This window comes from Thunnus maccoyii, chromosome 14 (assembly GCF_910596095.1).
Source record: "Thunnus maccoyii chromosome 14, fThuMac1.1, whole genome shotgun sequence".
NCBI lineage: Eukaryota > Metazoa > Chordata > Actinopteri > Scombriformes > Scombridae > Thunnus > Thunnus maccoyii.
Genome location: NC_056546.1, coordinates 16,090,292 through 16,108,910, shown reverse-complemented (window position 1 = coordinate 16,108,910; position 18,619 = coordinate 16,090,292). Strand labels below are relative to the sequence as shown.

Below are 18,619 nucleotides of genomic sequence, written 5' to 3'. Positions count from 1 at the left end.
CAGGTAAGATTTGTCCATCATCAACCTGAATGCGCGCCTGAATCTTTGCTGAATGTGTGCTGCGATGACATAAGTTACCAAGACACAAAATGTGACAATCACAAGCGGTCTGTTGATTTGGCCATTTCTTGCAAATATTCTTGATTTCTTGCATTAATTAGTAGCAATCTCAAAATCACAGCTTCCTTGAGGGATCGTCCAGTGCACATACACTGAGAGCTGACTTTACAGTGATGTAGGAGACATCTTGTGTCCAGCAGTTAAACCATTGAAATGAAATATATTTGCATATTCATAGAATCTGGGATTGATGAAGGAGGAGATGGAGATGCCATTTTAAGGACACACATTATTATTCCAAGCAGATTATTTTCATATGTCCTCATACATGTCTGGAGGGGATCTTCATTCATTCATACAGCATTTATTATTAGCTACACCGATTACCGGTGGTGGGAAGTAAACAAAGTACTTGTCTTGAGTGTTTCCATTTTGTACTACTTCATTCTTATTTCACTACAATTCAGAGAAAAATACTGTGTATATTTTTGACTTCTACATCTGACAGCCATAGTTACTCCTGTACTTTGCATATTAATATTTTCTATTCAAAACACACGATGAACACACACAATATAATGCAATGTTATTAATGCACCAATACTACTAATAATAATCCAATAATATAGTGTATTTTCATAATAGTATAACTGTGGAATGGGTGATTCCTCATGATGAGTAGGCTTCTATTACTTCTTTTTTTGTGTATAGCTAATAATATGTCAGTGTTTTTACTTGAAATGTGAATGCAGGACTTACACAGTGAATTGTTTCACAGTTACTACTTTTGTATTTCTTCTATCTATTTGTATTTCTTCTATTTTTCCACTACAGTTATTGCCAACCATTTAAGTGTTTAGATTTTTTTATTGCAAGTTCCATTAGTTGACTTGTAGAAAACCCTTGCTTGAGACAAAATTAGATAATCTATCCCAGTGTGAAAACTGCTACACTTATATCTAATGGGCATTTTTTATTGTTATAAATTATTAAGACCTGAGTGGGAAAAATACCAAAGAAGTGAGAAGAAGTGAAATATGGTAGACAGGCCCAATCTGTGTAGAAATGCTGAGGTTTTGGTTTATTAGGCAGTGTGCAAATAACCCAAGTAGTCCTGAGAAAGTGATGCTGCGGGAACAAACTTGTCAAAGCAAAAGTAAAAAAGCATTGAAGTGCATATCTTGAAGATGGTTGTGTTGAACCAACTACTTACAACGAAAGCAGTGCCTCAAGTACAGACTGGCACTGTAATGTATTGCTAATATACTGCAAGTGGAAGACACAGCTTACAAATAACCATATTACAAATGAAATAATTGATTTGACAATTAGGCCATTTAACAGAAATCATGTCCCTTAAACAAGATAAAAATACAAATGAGTGACAAATTAAAGGAAAAACCAACATAAAGTGTCTGACTGTAGTAAGATGTAAGGCCATTACGAACAGCTTCACAGCTCCTTGCTATAGATTCTCAAAGTGTCTGTCAATCTAATGTCTGGAGGGATAAACACAATTCTCCCAAAAGATATTTCCCAATATAGTGTTTTAATAATGTTGGTGAAGATCACTGTCTAAAATCTCACATAAGTATTCTTTTCGGTTAAGATCTCGTGCCTGTGAAGGCCATAGTGTGTAATTCACATTATTCTCAGGTGCCCTTCCTGACCTGTATTGAAGCATCTGCATTCATTATGTGTCTGCACCCGTGTTCTTCCTTTAATTTGTCATTCAGCTGTATTGCATCTTGCACAACGCTATCTTTTGTAATTATTTGCACCAACAAACCAGTTATATTAATCCACAGAAGTTATTATGTGATGATTGTCAAAATGTAGAATGTGGTGTTTGTCAAAGTTTCTGAATCTAGAAATATAACGGCGATATTATTCTTGGAATGTGTTGCAAGGTTACAGGTTTGAGGAGAATTATCAACAGTCCCGTGTATAAAATCGTTTTAAATTTTATATACAGTATATTAGTATACAATGCAGACGAGTATATATTTCATGTAGTAATATATAAGTCCCACAAGATGATGCTGTTCTCGCGTTGCCAGTGTGAGTGAATATCCTGGTATCTATCTATCTATCTATCTATCTATCTATCTATCTATCTATCTATCTATCTATGGGAACACAAGCAAATGTCATCAAAAATCCTCCCCAAACAAACAATGAAATGTGTGTTTGGTATTTGGTACAATGGTATTTTCAAGTTTCTGTCTCCATTGTTTTAACTTTCTTTGTTTCAGGCAGCACATTTGTAGAACCACCTGTTCCCTGATGATTCAACACCCAACCAGGAATACTGGTTTTACCATGAGAGTAGAGCACATAGCTAACATTCTGTCACACGCAGCGTCAGTCACACAGTTTCACTGAAGCTGTTAACATCAGGAACTCAGTCTCTCTGCGGATACTTCATCCTGCTCACTTCAGTTTTTGTCGAGTCTTCTCTTCAGCTGAGGATCTCAACACATTTTATTATAAGAGGTTAACTTTTTGCTGCTGAGCTAAATCACCTTTGGATTTTAATTTTGTTCTCATATCTACTGGACATCTATTTTACATCAAGGTGAACATGTCCCACCCCAGCACTCTGGATTTAGACAGGTACACCAACTTGGAGAAATCTCGTCGCTCCACCAGTCGTAGCCAGTCCAGGACCCAGGCCAAGAACGGAGATGTCCTGTGTGACTTCTGCACATCAAGGAGGCAGAAGGCTGAGAAGTCATGCTTGGTGTGCCTGTCATCTTACTGCGAGACACACCTCCAGTCTCACTATGACTACCCAGCCCTGATGAAGCACAAACTGGTCAAAGCCACTGGTCAGATGAGAGAGAAGATCTGTGCACAGCATGACAAGCTGCTGGAGGCTTTTTGTCGCACTGATCAGACATCAGTGTGTGTTCTGTGCATGATGGACGAACATAAACACCATGACATCGTTCCAGCTGGGACCGAGAGGACTGAGAAACAAGTGAGTGGTGAAAACAATCTGTCAATCTATATTTTTGGTGAAAACAAATACAATAACAGGTGATTTGAAAGGTTATTTATTGTACAGGGATAACATGATTATGTTATCATTCACTAATGATGGTTCCTTTAATGTCCTTCCCTCCACAGAAACAGCTTGGTACCACACTGCACAAATCTCAGTACAGGATTGACCAGAGAGTTAAAAAGTGGCAGGATCTCCGACAAGCTGTGGAATCAGTTAAAGTAGGTATAATGTCGTCTCACACAAGTCACGCTGCCGTGATTCTGCCCACAAAAGCAAGTGAGCATGTCAGACTTTCATATTTAACAAATTCTCTCTCTTCTCTTTCTTTTGTACCTCATCAGCACTCAGCTCAAACGGTCCTGGAGGAGAACGAGAGGATCTTCACTGAGCTTCTGCTTTCCTTACAGAGGAAGTACAATGAAGTCAAGGAGATGATATCCACACACGAGAAGACCACAGTGACACGGAGCGAGATACTGCTTGACCGCTTGGAGGAAGAGATCACTCTGCTGAGGAGGAGACACGCCAACCTGGAGAAGCTCTCACACACTGATGATCACATACATTTCCTCCAGGTGAGCCTGACAGCTGTACCATGACAAAAACAATAGAGAGACCAATTTCAGGCAGGGCTCAGTCTAAAATGTGCAAGTATCAGCCTTACAATATCTGAGAAAACATTCCTGTGGTTAGTCTTTTCCTCTAATCTTTATCTTTCCCTTTCTTATTTCGTTAACAGAGCTGGCAGTCTCTATCAGGCCCCTCAGGATATGAAGACCTCAACAACGTCAGTGTCGCTCCCTATTACTCCTTTGATGCTACCAAGAGAGCCATTGCTGCACTGAAATTACAAGTGGAGGAAGTCAGCAAGACAGAAATCAGCAAAATCTCAGCAGCAGGTTGACAAATTTCTCTTCATCTCAAGTAGCGTTTGATGTCTCTCTGCAGAGGGGCTTCCTCTCTAGAGTGCTTGTGTATTTAGTGATTGCATGAGGCTTACTCTGTCATGTGTTTTTTGTCCCTCTCTTCATAGTAAAGGAAGTCTACATCACACAAGAGGTTGAGAAACAGACAAGGAGAGAATCAATTTTGAGAGAAGAGCCAAGGACAACAGAAGAGCCAAAGACAAGAGAAGATTTCATGAAATGTGAGTTATCAGCTTACTCTTTACAGAGCAGAAACCTGCCTTGAACTGATTGTAAAACCTTTTAGCACCAACCTGGCAACGGCTACTTGCCAGCTATTTCAAATCCCATTTACATTCCAGCTTTTGAAATGTGTTTTGTACTCTCCAGATTTGAAAAAGTGCTAGTCATGGTCTCCTAGAGTGGGAACATCTCCATCCCTAACAATGGGATGATCACACATTGTGTTGAAGCAACTGAAACTAGTTTTGCATAAGATACGCTACCAACTTGCAGAACAGGTTTGGTGAAACGTAAGACCGCAAACTTACAGTTCAGGATAATTTAAACAAACACAGGTGTTCCTGTTTTTGCTCCAACCGGTGGAATGCAGTCATTAAGCTGCTGTATGGAAAGGTTTTAGTGGGATATTGTTCTCTTTTCTAAAACATTATGTGCAACACGAGAAAGCAAAAGAAAACATGTTAAACTGTGACATTCATAATGCTCAGAAGAAAAAATACAAATTTGAACTTGTGTAGTAAAAAAGAGACATCTAATCTCGAAAGAGACAAATACGAAAACACATGACAACATAAAATTAGAAAACTGAGTTTAAAAAACAGCACAAAGAGGATTAATAATTATATCATCTTGCATTGTTCAGACGCCTCCCAGCTGATTCTGGACGTCAACAGCGTCCACCCCAACCTCCACCTTTCTGAGGGTAATCGAACAGTTACGATGAAGAATGATCCAAAGAGTTACCCTGATCACCCAGAAAGATTTGACCACTGGCAGCAGGTGAGCACTTACTTACTGGCTGACAAGATCTTAATTTGTCCGAAAAGAGGAATAAAGGGAAATTTATCTATTGCTGTGACTGAAAGCCAGAATGATCCAGTTATGAAGAGTGCATTTATTTAAGATTAAAAAGAGTGCTTACTGTCAGAGAACCTGTTTGTTAAAGTTCCCTCCTGTGAAATTGTTCAAGAAATTAATTCTTTAAGGTTTTCTTCATGATAAATTTGTATATAATTGTAAGAAATTTATCTGCAGATGTTGTTATTTTGACTCTCAGCTGTTATTAACTATGCATAAATCAACACTGGGGCTTCTAATCTCATTTCATCTGTTTTGGTTCCAGGTGTTGTGCAGGGAGAGCGTGACTGAGACTCGTTGTTACTGGGAGGTGAACTGGAGGGGAACAGAGATAGACGTGGCCGTTACCTACAGGGGCATCCGTCGCAAAGGAAACGGCAATGAGTGCAGCCTGGGTTGGAATGACAAGTCCTGGAGCCTCTACTGCTCGGAGTCCAAATTTTCTTTTGTGCACAACAACAAAAGCAAAGACATACCAGCTCCAAGGTCATCTCGCATCGGCGTGTACCTGGATCATGCAGCAGGGACACTTGCATTTTACAGCGTTTCTGATGGCATGCATCTTCTGCACAGAGTCCACACCACGTTTACAGAGCCTCTCTACCCTGCATTCAGTGTGTGGGGGTATGGCACTAGTATAAGACTGTAGGAGAGTTGACATAGGCCTAGTAAATAGGATCCCATTTAATCAATATTCTCAACATTGCTGTGGAATTTGATTATTACTTGTTGTCTTAAATGTTTTTTTTCCATATATATGACTATTTTACAAGTGGTTTTAGAAATCCCATTGATCTGTTCTTTGCTGACTGTTGTTTTGGGGCAATCTAGTCTGAATATGATGGAAAAAAGTCAGTCAGTTAAGGAAAAATGCAATAATTAATTATTATGTTGATGTCTTTTTACTCTATTATGGTAAACATGTTATGCTCAATTATATTTACATTAGTGATAATTTATTGTAAACACTGTGTGTCAAATTAAATCAGAGTTTGTGAAGCCCTCAAGATGTTACTGATTTATAGCACTTAAAATATGGATTTGATCGATACAGCTGTCTCTGATCCCATTATACACACATTATGTGGACAGTGGCTCAACAGTACTAGGGCTGGAACCATTTTTCATACTCGGCTCCATTAATGGGCCAAATGTTGAAAGGCAGGAAAGAAAAACCCAGACCTTTCCAAACAAACATCAAATACTGGACCCTTCTCAAAGGTTTTGAGTTTGTTTGCTTGAAGTGAAAAATGTAAACGACCTGTTAAAAGTTTGAATAGTAGATTGAGTGATTTGAAAGAAATTATACTGGTATTTTGTGTTAAAACAGTGTCTTTGTTTTTGTTTACGATTACATTTAAGTTACAATGAAGGTATAACTTATTCATTACCAGACATTAGGCATATACAAAGGTTATTTCCAGTGCTCACAGGGGGATACACGTATAGAGAGACATTAATAAGTGACACCTCCAGGTGGCAACAGAAACACGTTTTATTGAACGAACTGATGTTTTCTTAACATCACACACATTCAGCTCTCCAGTGTGCACAGACGTGGTTTCAAATTTCACTACAGAGGTACTTGTTTACTGGCGGAGTCATCTGACTTCAGTGTGAGAGGAGAGAGTGATCCATCATGATCGACTGGGAGAAGAAGGCCACCAAAAAAATAGAAGCGCTTGGTTATTTGTATGAAGCACACCGGAAGTATTTTCAGATCAGGCAAAAATGATTAAAACAGTATACAAACATATATGCTCTCCTCACATCACCCCAAGTTTAGCATCTTTGCACTGGTTACCAATTTAATTTAGAATCAATTTTAAAATCTTAGTCATGACTTACAAGACTTTACGTGGCCAGTAAATAGTACATCAGTGAACTCTTAACTCTTTACTGTCCAAAAAGGCCTCTTTGATGTGCTGGGTCAGGCCCGCTAGCTGCTCCAGAGTCCAGGTTAAGGTCAAAGGGTGATCTGGCACTTCAGCTTTGGAGCAGTCTTCCAGTTAGCGTTCAGTCCACTGACACTGTTTCTGCTTTTAAATCCTGTCTTAATACACATTTCTACAGACTTGCCTTGTCGCCTGATAACTAGTCTCATTTGTTTACATAATACAGCTCTGCTGTGCTGATTTTAAGTTTATTGCAATAGTTTCACTTGTTTCAACCATTTGGATGATTTATTTGTAAATTTCTTTTTTATATACAGTCTTTTAATTGTGTGCTTGTATTTTGCTGTTATTGTGTTTTTATATTTGTGATTGTTTCTTTTTAATGCTGTCTATGAAAAACACTTTGTGCTCCTGGTTTGAAAAATGTTATACAAATAAAATTCCTCCTCCTCCTCTTCTTCTTCTTCTTCTTATTATTATTATTATATAAACGGTATATACAGCATATATTAGTTGATATAACTTAAACTGTATCTATCTGTCTATCTGTCTAGATAGATAGACAGGTAGATATATAGATAGGTGTAGATATAGATATATATGGAAATATATACCGTTTAAGTTTAGTTGCGTTGCAAGGAAACACCTATGGTGTGGGTTTACTTTTTGTCAGTGTCTGACATTGGCAAAACTGATTAACATATGTATGTTTGAAACCATAAATTATTTATTTATTAATAAAACTCGTTGAAACTTCATTCTGCTGTTGACACCGCCGAACCCGCCTAGTCGGTGCGCAACTAAAACGAAATGCAACGTACACTAGCGTCACAGGTTTTTTTTCTTGGGGGGGTGGGGGGCGGAGTCAAACAGCTGGATACACTGGAGTGTCTCGTGGCTGCCGGCGATGCAGCGAGACCGACCGCACGAGAGCGAGCCTCCCCCCCGCTCTTACTCCAGAAGAAAACGGCTAACGGGATTTTACGTGACCGGGAAAGAAACAAATACGAATTGATTTAAAGACAGAGACTACCCCGCGTCCTCCGAGTCCTGTGTGGAAGAGTTTTTGGGGGATAAAAGAGGTTTGGGGGACACAAAGTTACCACAAAAAACCTCGCAAAAAACTGATGGTGAGTAGTAGAGATTTCTTTTGATGTTCGCCGTTGTTGCTAGCTAGAAACGTGAAGGTGAGCAGCAGTTAGTCTGTGCCAAGAGAAGAGATGTAATGTTATATGAGTTGTCAATGAAAATGTAAATTAACATGTGCTACCTGTGATATAGCAATGATTATCAAGGCAAACTATCAACCTTATTAAATCAACTGGTGAAACCAGTAAGTTATGGTTTTCCCTGTTTAATTAAGAATAATGACCAGATAATTCATCAGGAATATGAAATGTCCCTCGGGGATATGTGTCAGCTTTAAAGGAGTCCTTGTCAGGCATTGTGCATATTAAATCAGCATCATCTAACACAGACTACACGGAGTCAGACACTGATAACTCAGACTGGCAAGGCTCGATAAACACCATTAAGATAATTAATAAACACATTCTGACTCAGCTCACTTCCCTTTTCTCCTCCTATTCATCACCAGCTAAAAAAAAGGACACATTTGTCCTGCCAGTGTCCCATCTACCATTCCTCATCTTCACCGAAAGAAAATGAATCACTTGGTGGCAATGCAGATGTCAGTCACACTCAGTTAAATGTTAGTACTACTTGAGCAGATATTGCTCGGCTGGCCGAAGAGGAAAAAGAAGAAAGGGGGTGTTCGAGGTGCCAGAAGATGTCTCTCTGGATGATCCTACCTGTTAGCCTCCCAGCTCTGACCATCACTGGGATATGGGTTGTGTAAGTGTTACCTTTACCTTTCTTTGGCAGTAAATAAAATGGTAAAAATCCACATATTCAATACACATAACTGAAATGTTTTGTAAAATTGTCTGCAAGTGCTATTTCATGTCAAGGATGATACATAGTAAGTAAATACATTCCTGCCAATGAAATAACCTGTCGACGGAAGTGAAACTAACACTCACTTCCATGCGAATGTGTAATTTCCACATTGTTAACCACAAAATTTCATGAGACACTTATTCTGCTATTCACACAGTTTATTATAAATGCAACCAGGCACAAATAAAACACCGTGCCTGCAGCATATTTATGATCTGTTGCAATCTTTTTCTCAATAGAAACACTTGTGTGTATTCCCAAATAGAATAAATGCTAAACAGGGCTGAACAATATTTGATCTCTGCATCAAAATCACAATATATTCATGCAAAATATTACATTACAAGTATACAATGTAATAAAGCCAACTGGGCCAAATATGGCATACTGTATGAATAATTTTACTGCTTAATAGAAACATTTAGTTATGTTTTTCACATATATGATCTGCCTGCAAGATAAATGACCAGTCACAGTCATTCTCAGGAGCTTTTCATCTGGATTTTTGCATTTATATCTTCTTTGAATCTACCATTTTTTTCTTTCTTACTGAGTATTGCAGTGTACATAACAAAAACCATAAATATTTCAATGGTATATTTTCCCTAATGTCATTCATCCCCAAACTACCACAGATAAACAGGCGTGTGTTCGAGATCATTTGCAAAATGTGCATGACAACCATCTATTAATACATTTAAAGTGATACTCGGGCCATATTCCAAGAAATCCTAAATCTGTTGTTTATATTGAACCTTTTTTTATATCGAGTCTCTCCTGCCTCCAGGAGAATAATGCTGCATGTTTACCCTGAATTCCTGGGAGCCATGGCGATTGCATGTGGATTAGCTCTCTCCAGGAAGGATCTGGGATTATCACCCCTCTCTTAAAAGTGAGACGTGCAGGTGCGCAGTATATCTTAATTACAGTATCTGAGCAGATGTGCAAGAGAGAAAGTAGTGAGTACCTTCTGGTTATGTCTGCGCTGACAGCTCTCCTGTTTGCTCTTTTATTACTCTTGGAGGAGGAATGCAAACCCTCAAGGGGAGAGAGACAGGCGGCCCAATTCCATATTGTTGTAGTTTTTATCTAGGCTATGTGCTACATTTATGATGAGTTGTATTGGAAGTAAGCAGGCTATTCAGATGCCAAAGCTGAAGCCTTGTACACTAGTAAGTGTTTGTGAAAATGGCTGTTTCACAGTCCTCCCAGGAGTGTGTATTCAGGTGTGCAGGGCTTTGCAGGAAAGAAGGGACTGAGCGGTTTAATGTTGCCACAGACCTATACAGAGTTGGAGAGGATGCAGGTGAAAATTAGCGCCAGCGTTGCACATTTCTCTCTTGCTTTGGCTTGTGTTTCTGAGGTAGAAAGCTGAGGTAAGTTGCCAAATGCTGCTGTCAATCCTTTTTAAACCCGTTTCCTTCCTATTACCTTGACAAGGGCGCCTTGTTTCTAAGAGCAGTCAAGGGTCTTTTTCCCCGACTAGTGGAATGTCAAAGGATGTGACATGTTGCGTAACTCCCTCTTTCACCGTGGGTGACTTAGTGGGAGTAAGTTAAATACTGGAAGGGGGTAATGGAGAAGCAAACCTTCACACAGCATTCGGTGCCCCGACCCAGAGTATGAAGGTCTGTGTGAAGCCGGAGGGAGGCTCAGGCTTGTGCCCACCCAAGAGGTGGTTTAAATCCTTCTGCTAACCTTTTATGAGAGCAGTGTAGTGTAATTTGGCTCAGTTATACCTGTAAATAGTACATCTTGCTTTTTTAGGTTTGAGAATGTTTTTAAGCATTTTTGTTTAAAAGGAGTTTTTAGGGGCTACATCAACTAGCCAGAGCAGCAGCTGATTGGAGTCAAGCCTCTACTATCAAAATTCATTCATAGCTTATGCATCACACCCTTTCCTGTGGTTTCTCATGTTATTTTTGCACAGCTTTTGGAAATGTTCCCTGTACATACCAGATTTTTCCATGTTCCTTATTCAATCCTAAATAAAAAACATGCTCTGTCCCACCTATATGTTGCTCCCAGGCATGCAGTTATAATTTACAACCACAACTGAGCGGTGATAGAGGCCTAATTATGTAAACAAACCTATTATTAGTCAGCCTCTGGTTTAGTTCCACATAGAGTTAAGAGAGACTACTTTATTTAGAGATGTCCCAGAGACATACTGCTGCTATTTTAGTTTCAAGAGCTGGCCAAAGCTGCGAAATGGGCCCCAAAAGTCATGGAAAAATTCCAGCTGCCGATAGTTTTCCTATATTTTTTCTAATGAAATCCATTGGTAATCCTCAACATTTGTTAATAGCCTCCTTTTCTGTCTCGATGGTGACATTGTACAGGCAGTGGTTAAAGGCCTAGGAGCCAGAGTCTCTGGCAGCCTCCTACCTGACAGCCATATTTCACCCACACCAGTGAGTTTCCTCGCTGCATTATGCAAGACCAGTGCTCTTTACACACAACAAGTCTGCCATCTGGCTTGCATGACTTTCACATGGTGATTCACATAGTCCAATGCCAAACCACATCCAGCCGACCGAATTGTGCCATAACTGAGCCAGTTAATACCAATAACAAGTACTAAAAATGGGAGAAACTAGTTGCAAAAATAATGAAAAATAATTAGTTCTGCCTTCTGTTTGCTCACATGTGAGTCTTGTGAAGCCACAAATAAATACTGCATAATGTTGATTTTTTTTTAGCAGCATTTAGTGCTCTTGGATTGGCTTAAATAAACTGGAGAGATAAGCTGTTGTTTAATTTGACCCTTTGTGTGTTGGATTAGGTGGTAAATCTCTCTTATTGTACAACACAATACAAACAGATGAAACTGTATGACACCACAAAGTTGAATACTAAACATAAGCTTTGACTGATGGCAAGCATCTATAAATTTAATAAACAATAGAGACTTAGAGTGTAGTTTACGCATGAAGGAATAAACCCGCATTTACAACTGATTTGAGTGGGTCAGTGTGTGTTGTCTGACGTGGCCTTTTTTAACCCTCCTTCAAACCAGCGGGCGAATGTGCGTGTGAGGACCACAGTGAACTGGTTATGGGTTGGTACACTATGGAAATGATTACGATCAGAGAATCTCTTGTGATAGGAGGGTTTGTTTATTTCCATAAAGTTGAACATACGGGTGTTGCAGCGGTGTATGTGTGTATGTTCTTCACGCACACATCAGGGGTTATAGACAGTCCATATCGTTGTCTCTCGACAGGTTTTCACCGTTGTGACGGTAGGGAAATTCCGCTCCGCTCGTTAACTTACTTCAAAGTCGGGCAGGGCTGCGTGTTGGAAAGGTGAGAGAGGGAGAGTCTGTGAGTGAGTGTGACGTCACTGTATGAAGAGGTAAAACCGGTAGGCTTTTGTACAGAGTGTCTGCAAGTGTGCAGCTTTATGAGTCAGTAAACGGAGTCTGTGATGAAAGATGATTAAGTGGTTACTTCCTTATTACTGGTTACGATAACCTCATAGATATTGGTAGTGACTTGTCTCTGTGTTTGTGTTTGTGTCAATGTTTTTCTTCTGAGATTTAACATCAGCCTTAGGGAAGATATTAAAGGATATTCAGCTTTAAATTCTCAGATTTGGCAACAGATATGTGGACATAATTGACATAATGACACCAGTTTCTTTGTCATGAATAAAATATCTTTTCCTCTAGTGAATATTTCCAGGAAGCGTGTATGGGTGTGTTCACATGTGTCTCTGCTTTGTAGTGTCTTCTGGGTAGCAGGTGTGTGTGTAAGTGACTTTGTGATTTGTCTCTGTCCTTCTGGTTTGTGACTATCGACCCTGAAAACATTGTTAATTAGTACTTAACCTCTTCCTGAACTACTGTACAACTGCTCTCACAAATCAGGACAAGCAGTCTCTGTGTCTGACTCTCTCTGTCTCTTTCTGTCTGTCTTCACATCTTTTTCTCTGAGTTGAAAATAGTTTTTTGATCAGTCTGTGCTGCGTGTGTGCGCGAATAACGAGAGGATAATATGACAGTTCTTTTTCCTTCTCATGCTCCCTTTTGCCCTCCTGTCATGTCCATCAGGAAATATGGCTAAAAATGATCATCTGCAAACATAACTAGAGTTTATTTTCCACACTGAAAAGTTTGACATAATAACACCACAGAGCGCTTACTGATGATTTTTTCTTCTGCTCTTCATATTTAGCAGTACGACCAAACATGTTTGCCTCGTTTGCATCTGCTGCTCCATATATCCTGGGCGTGTTTCGACATAGTTTTGACAGTTGAGCTTGTACGTGTTGCTGGTGGGGAAATGGTCAACCTCAGCCCCAAGATCCTAGTATTTCAACATCTCTCAGGAAAGAATAAAAAACTCACTCATGGTAGAGAGACAAATTTGACCTCTCAGTGCAACTTCATTTAATTCTGTAAATTGTCTATTAGTTGAAAGATGTTTGGTTATAAAAACTGTGATTGATTTTTATACCACACTTTTAGAGACAAGTGTTTGTGGACAATTGATAATCACGGCCACAGCATCAGACATAATAAAAGTTAATGTAACGCAAATGTGCACCCTTACCCATGACTGGTTTGAATTTAACAAATTCCTCTCGGTCACAAACACATTTTACAGCTAGTGTTTGGACATTAAACACAAATGAAAGACATGCATAACAATTTATATCATGTTAACTGGACAAAAGGTAACAAAGTCTTCATCTGAAGTACAATATGGGTCTTGATCTTGCAGAATATAGTTTCTATCTAATGATCCTTCAGTCATTGACTTCCCTGTAGATGTGGCTGGTTCAGTGACCTGACCGAATCAACAGCACTATTGGATTTCAGTAAATGTCATACCAATTTGACTGACACAAAGAAGAAACTTAAACCTTTTTGTGATAAGAGATGGTCAAATATCTGGTCACCTGACCCTACAGGTTGAATAAACAGGCGCAGGTCAGACTGACAGGATTTTAGTAAATGAAACCTACAAGACAGTGATGTAGGTGAGTTGAAGCAGGCAGCCTAACATGAAACTAACACTGTACATATGGATTTAACCACACTACCAATAGGAAATAATGTAATTGCATGCATATCCCCTTTTACAAAACAAATTATATTTGTTTTACTTTGTTCTGTTGAGGAAATAAACTTACCCCTGATATTATGCCCCCTCACTGTTGCTGTCTGTCTCTTTTATTGTATGTTATGGGATATGTGATATTACATAGGCTATGGCTCTGACAGTGCACTCCCCACTGATTGTGGCTTGTAATTTTGGTGACTGGGTCATTTGGCTGAAAGCATTGGCTGAATGACAACTCATAAAATAAGCTCACACTATAGCAAAATAGATGCAATTTCTTTTGGCTAATCACACTTGCTCTCTTTTGTATAGGTACGCCATGGCCCTGTACAACCAGCATGTCTGCCCTGTGGATAACTGGTATGTTTAATCTCTCCTCTATTCTTGCCTCATTATACCTCTATTGATCCCTACACAATCTGCAAAATCATGTCTTGCAATCTGATGGTTTGTCACTGTTTGCCATTGTCAGTGTCATTCCCAGTTTTCTTATCTACAGAGTGCAGTTAGCTGTGATGGTTGGTACATTAAGTAACAGGATCATTTCTTCCTCATTTATGCCACAAAAGTTCCTCAATCTGCTCACATAAACCAAAAGAATAAACTGCAGTAAATTCACACCACAAGTCTAAACTATGACTAAACATTTGTCATTGTGCTTGATTCATGCTCTGTCATGGAGTGACTTACTATTACTCTCAACCCTGGGTTTGTTTAGGGCAAGCTGAGGTTAATCTCTACCAGCAGTTATTTGATGACACAGTGGTTCTCACACCAACCCTAAAAACAAAGGAAAGCCTGGTTGTGACCCCACAACATGGCACTTGAACAAAAAAAAAAATTACTGACTGTACTATGATGAAAAGACTGAAAATACTCATTGTTTCATGAATTAAATATCTGGTCCAGACATTATAAGAACATGAGATAATAATCAGATGTATGTATATGCTTTTTTTGGCCTTAAATCTGATTTTGGCAACTGGTGATTTTCCTAAAGTGTTAAAAAAAACATGATGTTATTTTGATTTATATGTGTACCTTTTAACATTGAGCGCTGTGTGTGTGTGTGTGTGTGTGTGTGTGTGCGTGCATGCGTGGTGCATGTTTTCCAGGTTATACAACCAGTCATGTGAAGAGGAGCTGTATTTGCAGAGTGGTCCAACGTTGTGCTGCACATTAGACAATGTACCTCTCATCAGGTCAGTGAGGCTCCCGCCCTGAACCCAACCCTACCTCTCCCTGCCTGTCGTCCCCTCTGCCTGTTCTCTGTTGCTTTGTTTCTAGTTTCTGTCTGGTGATTAAAAACAGGAACACTGTGCCATTGTTTTTCATGACCCCTGTCGGCACATTGTTGATAAAAAGCGAGTGAGCTTGAAGGAGACACTTCTCCTGAGTGTCTGTGTGTGTGTGTCTGTGTGTGTGTGTGTGTGTGTGTGTGTGTGTGTGTGTGTGTGTGTGTGTGTGTGTGTCTGTATGTGTGTGTCTGTGTGTGTGTGTCTGTGTGTGTGTGTTTGTCTGTGTGTGTGTCTGTGTGTGTGTGTGCTCATTCTGAGAATAACTTGGGGCTGAAATATCCTGCCTGCCACCGTGGCAGCTCAGAGGCAAAGCGTGTGTCTGCACAGAACCATGTAAACACACACACAGAGGAGTCAGCTTACATTTGGGATGAAATCAAGACACTCCTGCTTTTTTGTGTAGCTTCTTGGACCATTGAAGTTTGAACATCAAAGACCAGTCAGAGAGTGTAAATAGTTCTGTGGTTTATATTAAAAATGCTTTTAAAACTGTGAATAATTCACTGCTTATGTTTTTACCTTAACATAGATGACATGTAATAAGCATGATAATGCATCCAGAAATATTAAGTAGCTCTCAAAACTTTGCACATTTTGGTAGAAATTGGGAAATGTCTAAATGCTGCAAATGAGATCTTTACTAATACAGTGTTAGTGTTGGTGGAAGAGATGTACATTTGTTAGTTATCCCGCTGGCAGTTTCATTGAATAAAATCATATGTTGTTTCAATGATAATAATCATGTAATAAAAGTTTATTTACATTTAATATTTCATACAAAAAGATGCAATACAATGTGCTGCACAAAACAACACAAAAAACCCATAAAAAGACAGATGCAAGACATAGGAAGATGAAGAAAAAGGTTTAAAAAAACAATTCAAAGAAAGATTTAAAAATGTATAAGATTATTAGGGGAAACAAAGTGACAGTACACTAAGTGAGGTTGAAATATTGTAAACATCTAAGTAGTCAGCAGGTAATTTACTAAAATCAAACTGTGTTAAATGACTAAAATCTGTAATGTACATTGCCATTAATCAAAATACTAGAAGCAATAAAAAAAATAGTTTAAAAATCAACAGCGTTTGAGTATTAGTCCATCGTATTTTACATTTTCATCTATGTACTCAAGAATGTGTGTGACTCCAGTCAGCTGAGAAAGCTTTGGCTTTGTTGGCAGCAAGAGCTTTGGGACAGACAGCCTGTGTTGGCTCACTGTCTCCTGCCTTCCTCTTCTACAAATGTTTCCCATTCCTAGAAGAGAGGCAGTACGCAGTGGGTGAAAAGTCAAAGCCTTGATGATGGGATGAGAGGAAGTGTGGTTCTGCCCTCCTTTTCCTTATTGCATGAGTAGAAATGCAATAAGAGAAAAAAAAAAACATGCTGTATTTGTGTGTGCACAAAGTGGGAGGGGAATCAGTGCTACTGCAGTGTGTGCAGGTCGTTTAACTGTATTTCTGATTTATTTCTTTGTACTCTCTCTTGCAGTAAATGTGGGACTCTTCCCCCTGAGAGCTGCTTCTTCAGCCTTATCTGCAGCACAGGCTCATTCATGGGTAAGACCTCATGTGCACACACACAGTGTCACAATCACTTAATATCAGCTCCGATTTCTGCAGTCACCCAATGATTAATCGTTTTTTCTGCAAGTTAGTTTTACATTATTGATTAATCTCCCCATTTTTTCCACAATTAATTGTTTGTCTGTGAAATGTCAGATATATATAGTGGAAAATGCTCTTCACAATTTCCCAGAGGCCAAGGTGAAGTCTTCAAATTGATTGTTTTGTCAGACAAATAGTCCAGTACCCAAAGATCTTCAGGTTACTATCGTATAAAAACAGAGAAAAGCAGCAAACCCTCACATTTCATAAGCTGCAGCCAACTGGGTTTGGCTTTTTTCTTTCCTTGAAAAATGATTGAAATGATTAAACAATTATCAAAATTTAGGTTAATTGTATGTTGATCGACTAATAGTGTCAGTTCTGCATGATATACAAATTAGATACAGTATGTCAGATGAATATATAAACAGAGAATTGATAAATGATTAAAGGGCATCATTTTTAATGTCCTCCATGAGAAATGAACTATAATGTAAAAACGTGCTTCTCAAACTACATCAGCAGGAGAGATGAGCTTCCTTTTGTAGCAGGTACCAAATGTAGTAACAGAGTAGCATTAATTTTGTTGTCTTAAGAAGAAGGCTGGTCCCGTGCAAAACCTGCAGCCACACCGATCAAAAAGTGGAGAAAACCCTGCATGTGGTCATTTTGAATGAAATGGGGTAGAAATAATAACAAATTTCACATGCGAATGGTTTCATACAGAATTATTCAGAAATGTACGTGCACACAAGCACATGTACACAGTGAGTGTGTAGTTTAGTCGGCACAAGGAAAACACGCATGATATAAAAAAAGGGAATGAGCTCCCATGTGCTGGTCCGATTGTTTTTTCTGAGTCTACACGTGCTGTTCCCTCCATTAACTGGTGCTTCTGACTACCCTGATCTAGTTAATGTTTCCCAGCTGTGCCTTTGACATGTTCTGTGTGCGTGTATGTGTGTGCACATACTGTATATAAAGCAGGGAATAGGTTTTTTTTTGCCTTGTTTGTTCATGAGGAGTCTCCAAGCCTCTAACAGCTATTTAAGGCCTGTCTGTCTGATTGTGTGACTCTTGACCGTTACTTGATACATCTGAGAGGGAGGCAGAGACAAATCCATGATAAGACAATGATCCTTGTAGATTCAAAAACAACTTCCAACATTGTAAGATGTGTGCTGTGTGTTTTTGAGATCCAAATTACGATTCTGGTCTTTGCCTGTGACAAGAATGGGAAAGCCTTTCTGTATATTTATGTGTGTGTGTTTGTATTTGGAGAGACCACAGGTATAATGTGTATGAGAAGGCTTTGCAGGGACCAGACTGTTGCAGTTCAGTGTGAAGTCTGCTCAGGAAGCAGTGAAAGTCCACCGTGTTTGACCAGCACTGTTGGCCAACTATGACCCCTGAACCACAGTAGGTCAGTCTGTCGACCTTGTGTACATATACGTATGGGTGTCAGACAGGGAGAGAAGCGGGTGAAGAACTGCGCTTTGATCGTGCTGTTAACCAGACAAAAATACAGACACATCAGTTTAGAGTTAAGTTTCAACTAAACATTGTAGCAGCCAAACAATGTGGCATCTCAGGGTTTATACCTAACAAAAACAACATAGTATTGCAGGTCTCCTGTCTCCGGTTTTAACCTCATTGCTCAACCATGATGACGGTTTATGTCTGACTCAGCTGAGGTGATTTCCTCATATAATTGT

General features: G+C 39.2%; 2 protein-coding genes across 5 annotated transcripts in view; both read left to right on the top strand.

The window, feature by feature from the left end:
• The first annotated feature begins 423 nt into the window (after positions 1-423).
• Positions 424-6,951, top strand: LOC121911825 (tripartite motif-containing protein 16-like). Its single transcript, XM_042433690.1, has 7 exons — positions 424-3,043; positions 3,193-3,288; positions 3,412-3,645; positions 3,810-3,969; positions 4,104-4,217; positions 4,862-4,998; positions 5,342-6,951. Exons 1-7 carry the CDS (start codon positions 2,645-2,647, stop codon positions 5,723-5,725), a joined length of 1,524 nt encoding a protein of 507 aa, XP_042289624.1. The 5' UTR covers positions 424-2,644; the 3' UTR covers positions 5,726-6,951.
• Positions 6,952-7,849: 898 nt separating this feature from the next.
• The window catches only part of zgc:154058 (Transmembrane protein 150A-like), a 31,567-nt gene continuing 20,797 nt past the window's right edge, over positions 7,850-18,619 (top strand). For 2 of the 4 annotated variants that reach the window (XM_042433923.1, XM_042433920.1), the window contains exons 1-5: positions 7,850-8,101; positions 8,569-8,825; positions 14,312-14,359; positions 15,115-15,201; positions 16,789-16,856. In XM_042433923.1, the coding sequence (XP_042289857.1) occupies positions 8,761-8,825; positions 14,312-14,359; positions 15,115-15,201; positions 16,789-16,856 (268 nt within the window). In that variant the 5' untranslated portion in view covers positions 7,850-8,101; positions 8,569-8,760. Of the gene's footprint in view, positions 8,102-8,568; positions 8,826-9,717; positions 9,836-14,311; positions 14,360-15,114; positions 15,202-16,788; positions 16,857-18,619 lie in introns of those variants that run through there. The other 2 variants (XM_042433921.1, XM_042433924.1) reach the window with 2 other exon arrangements.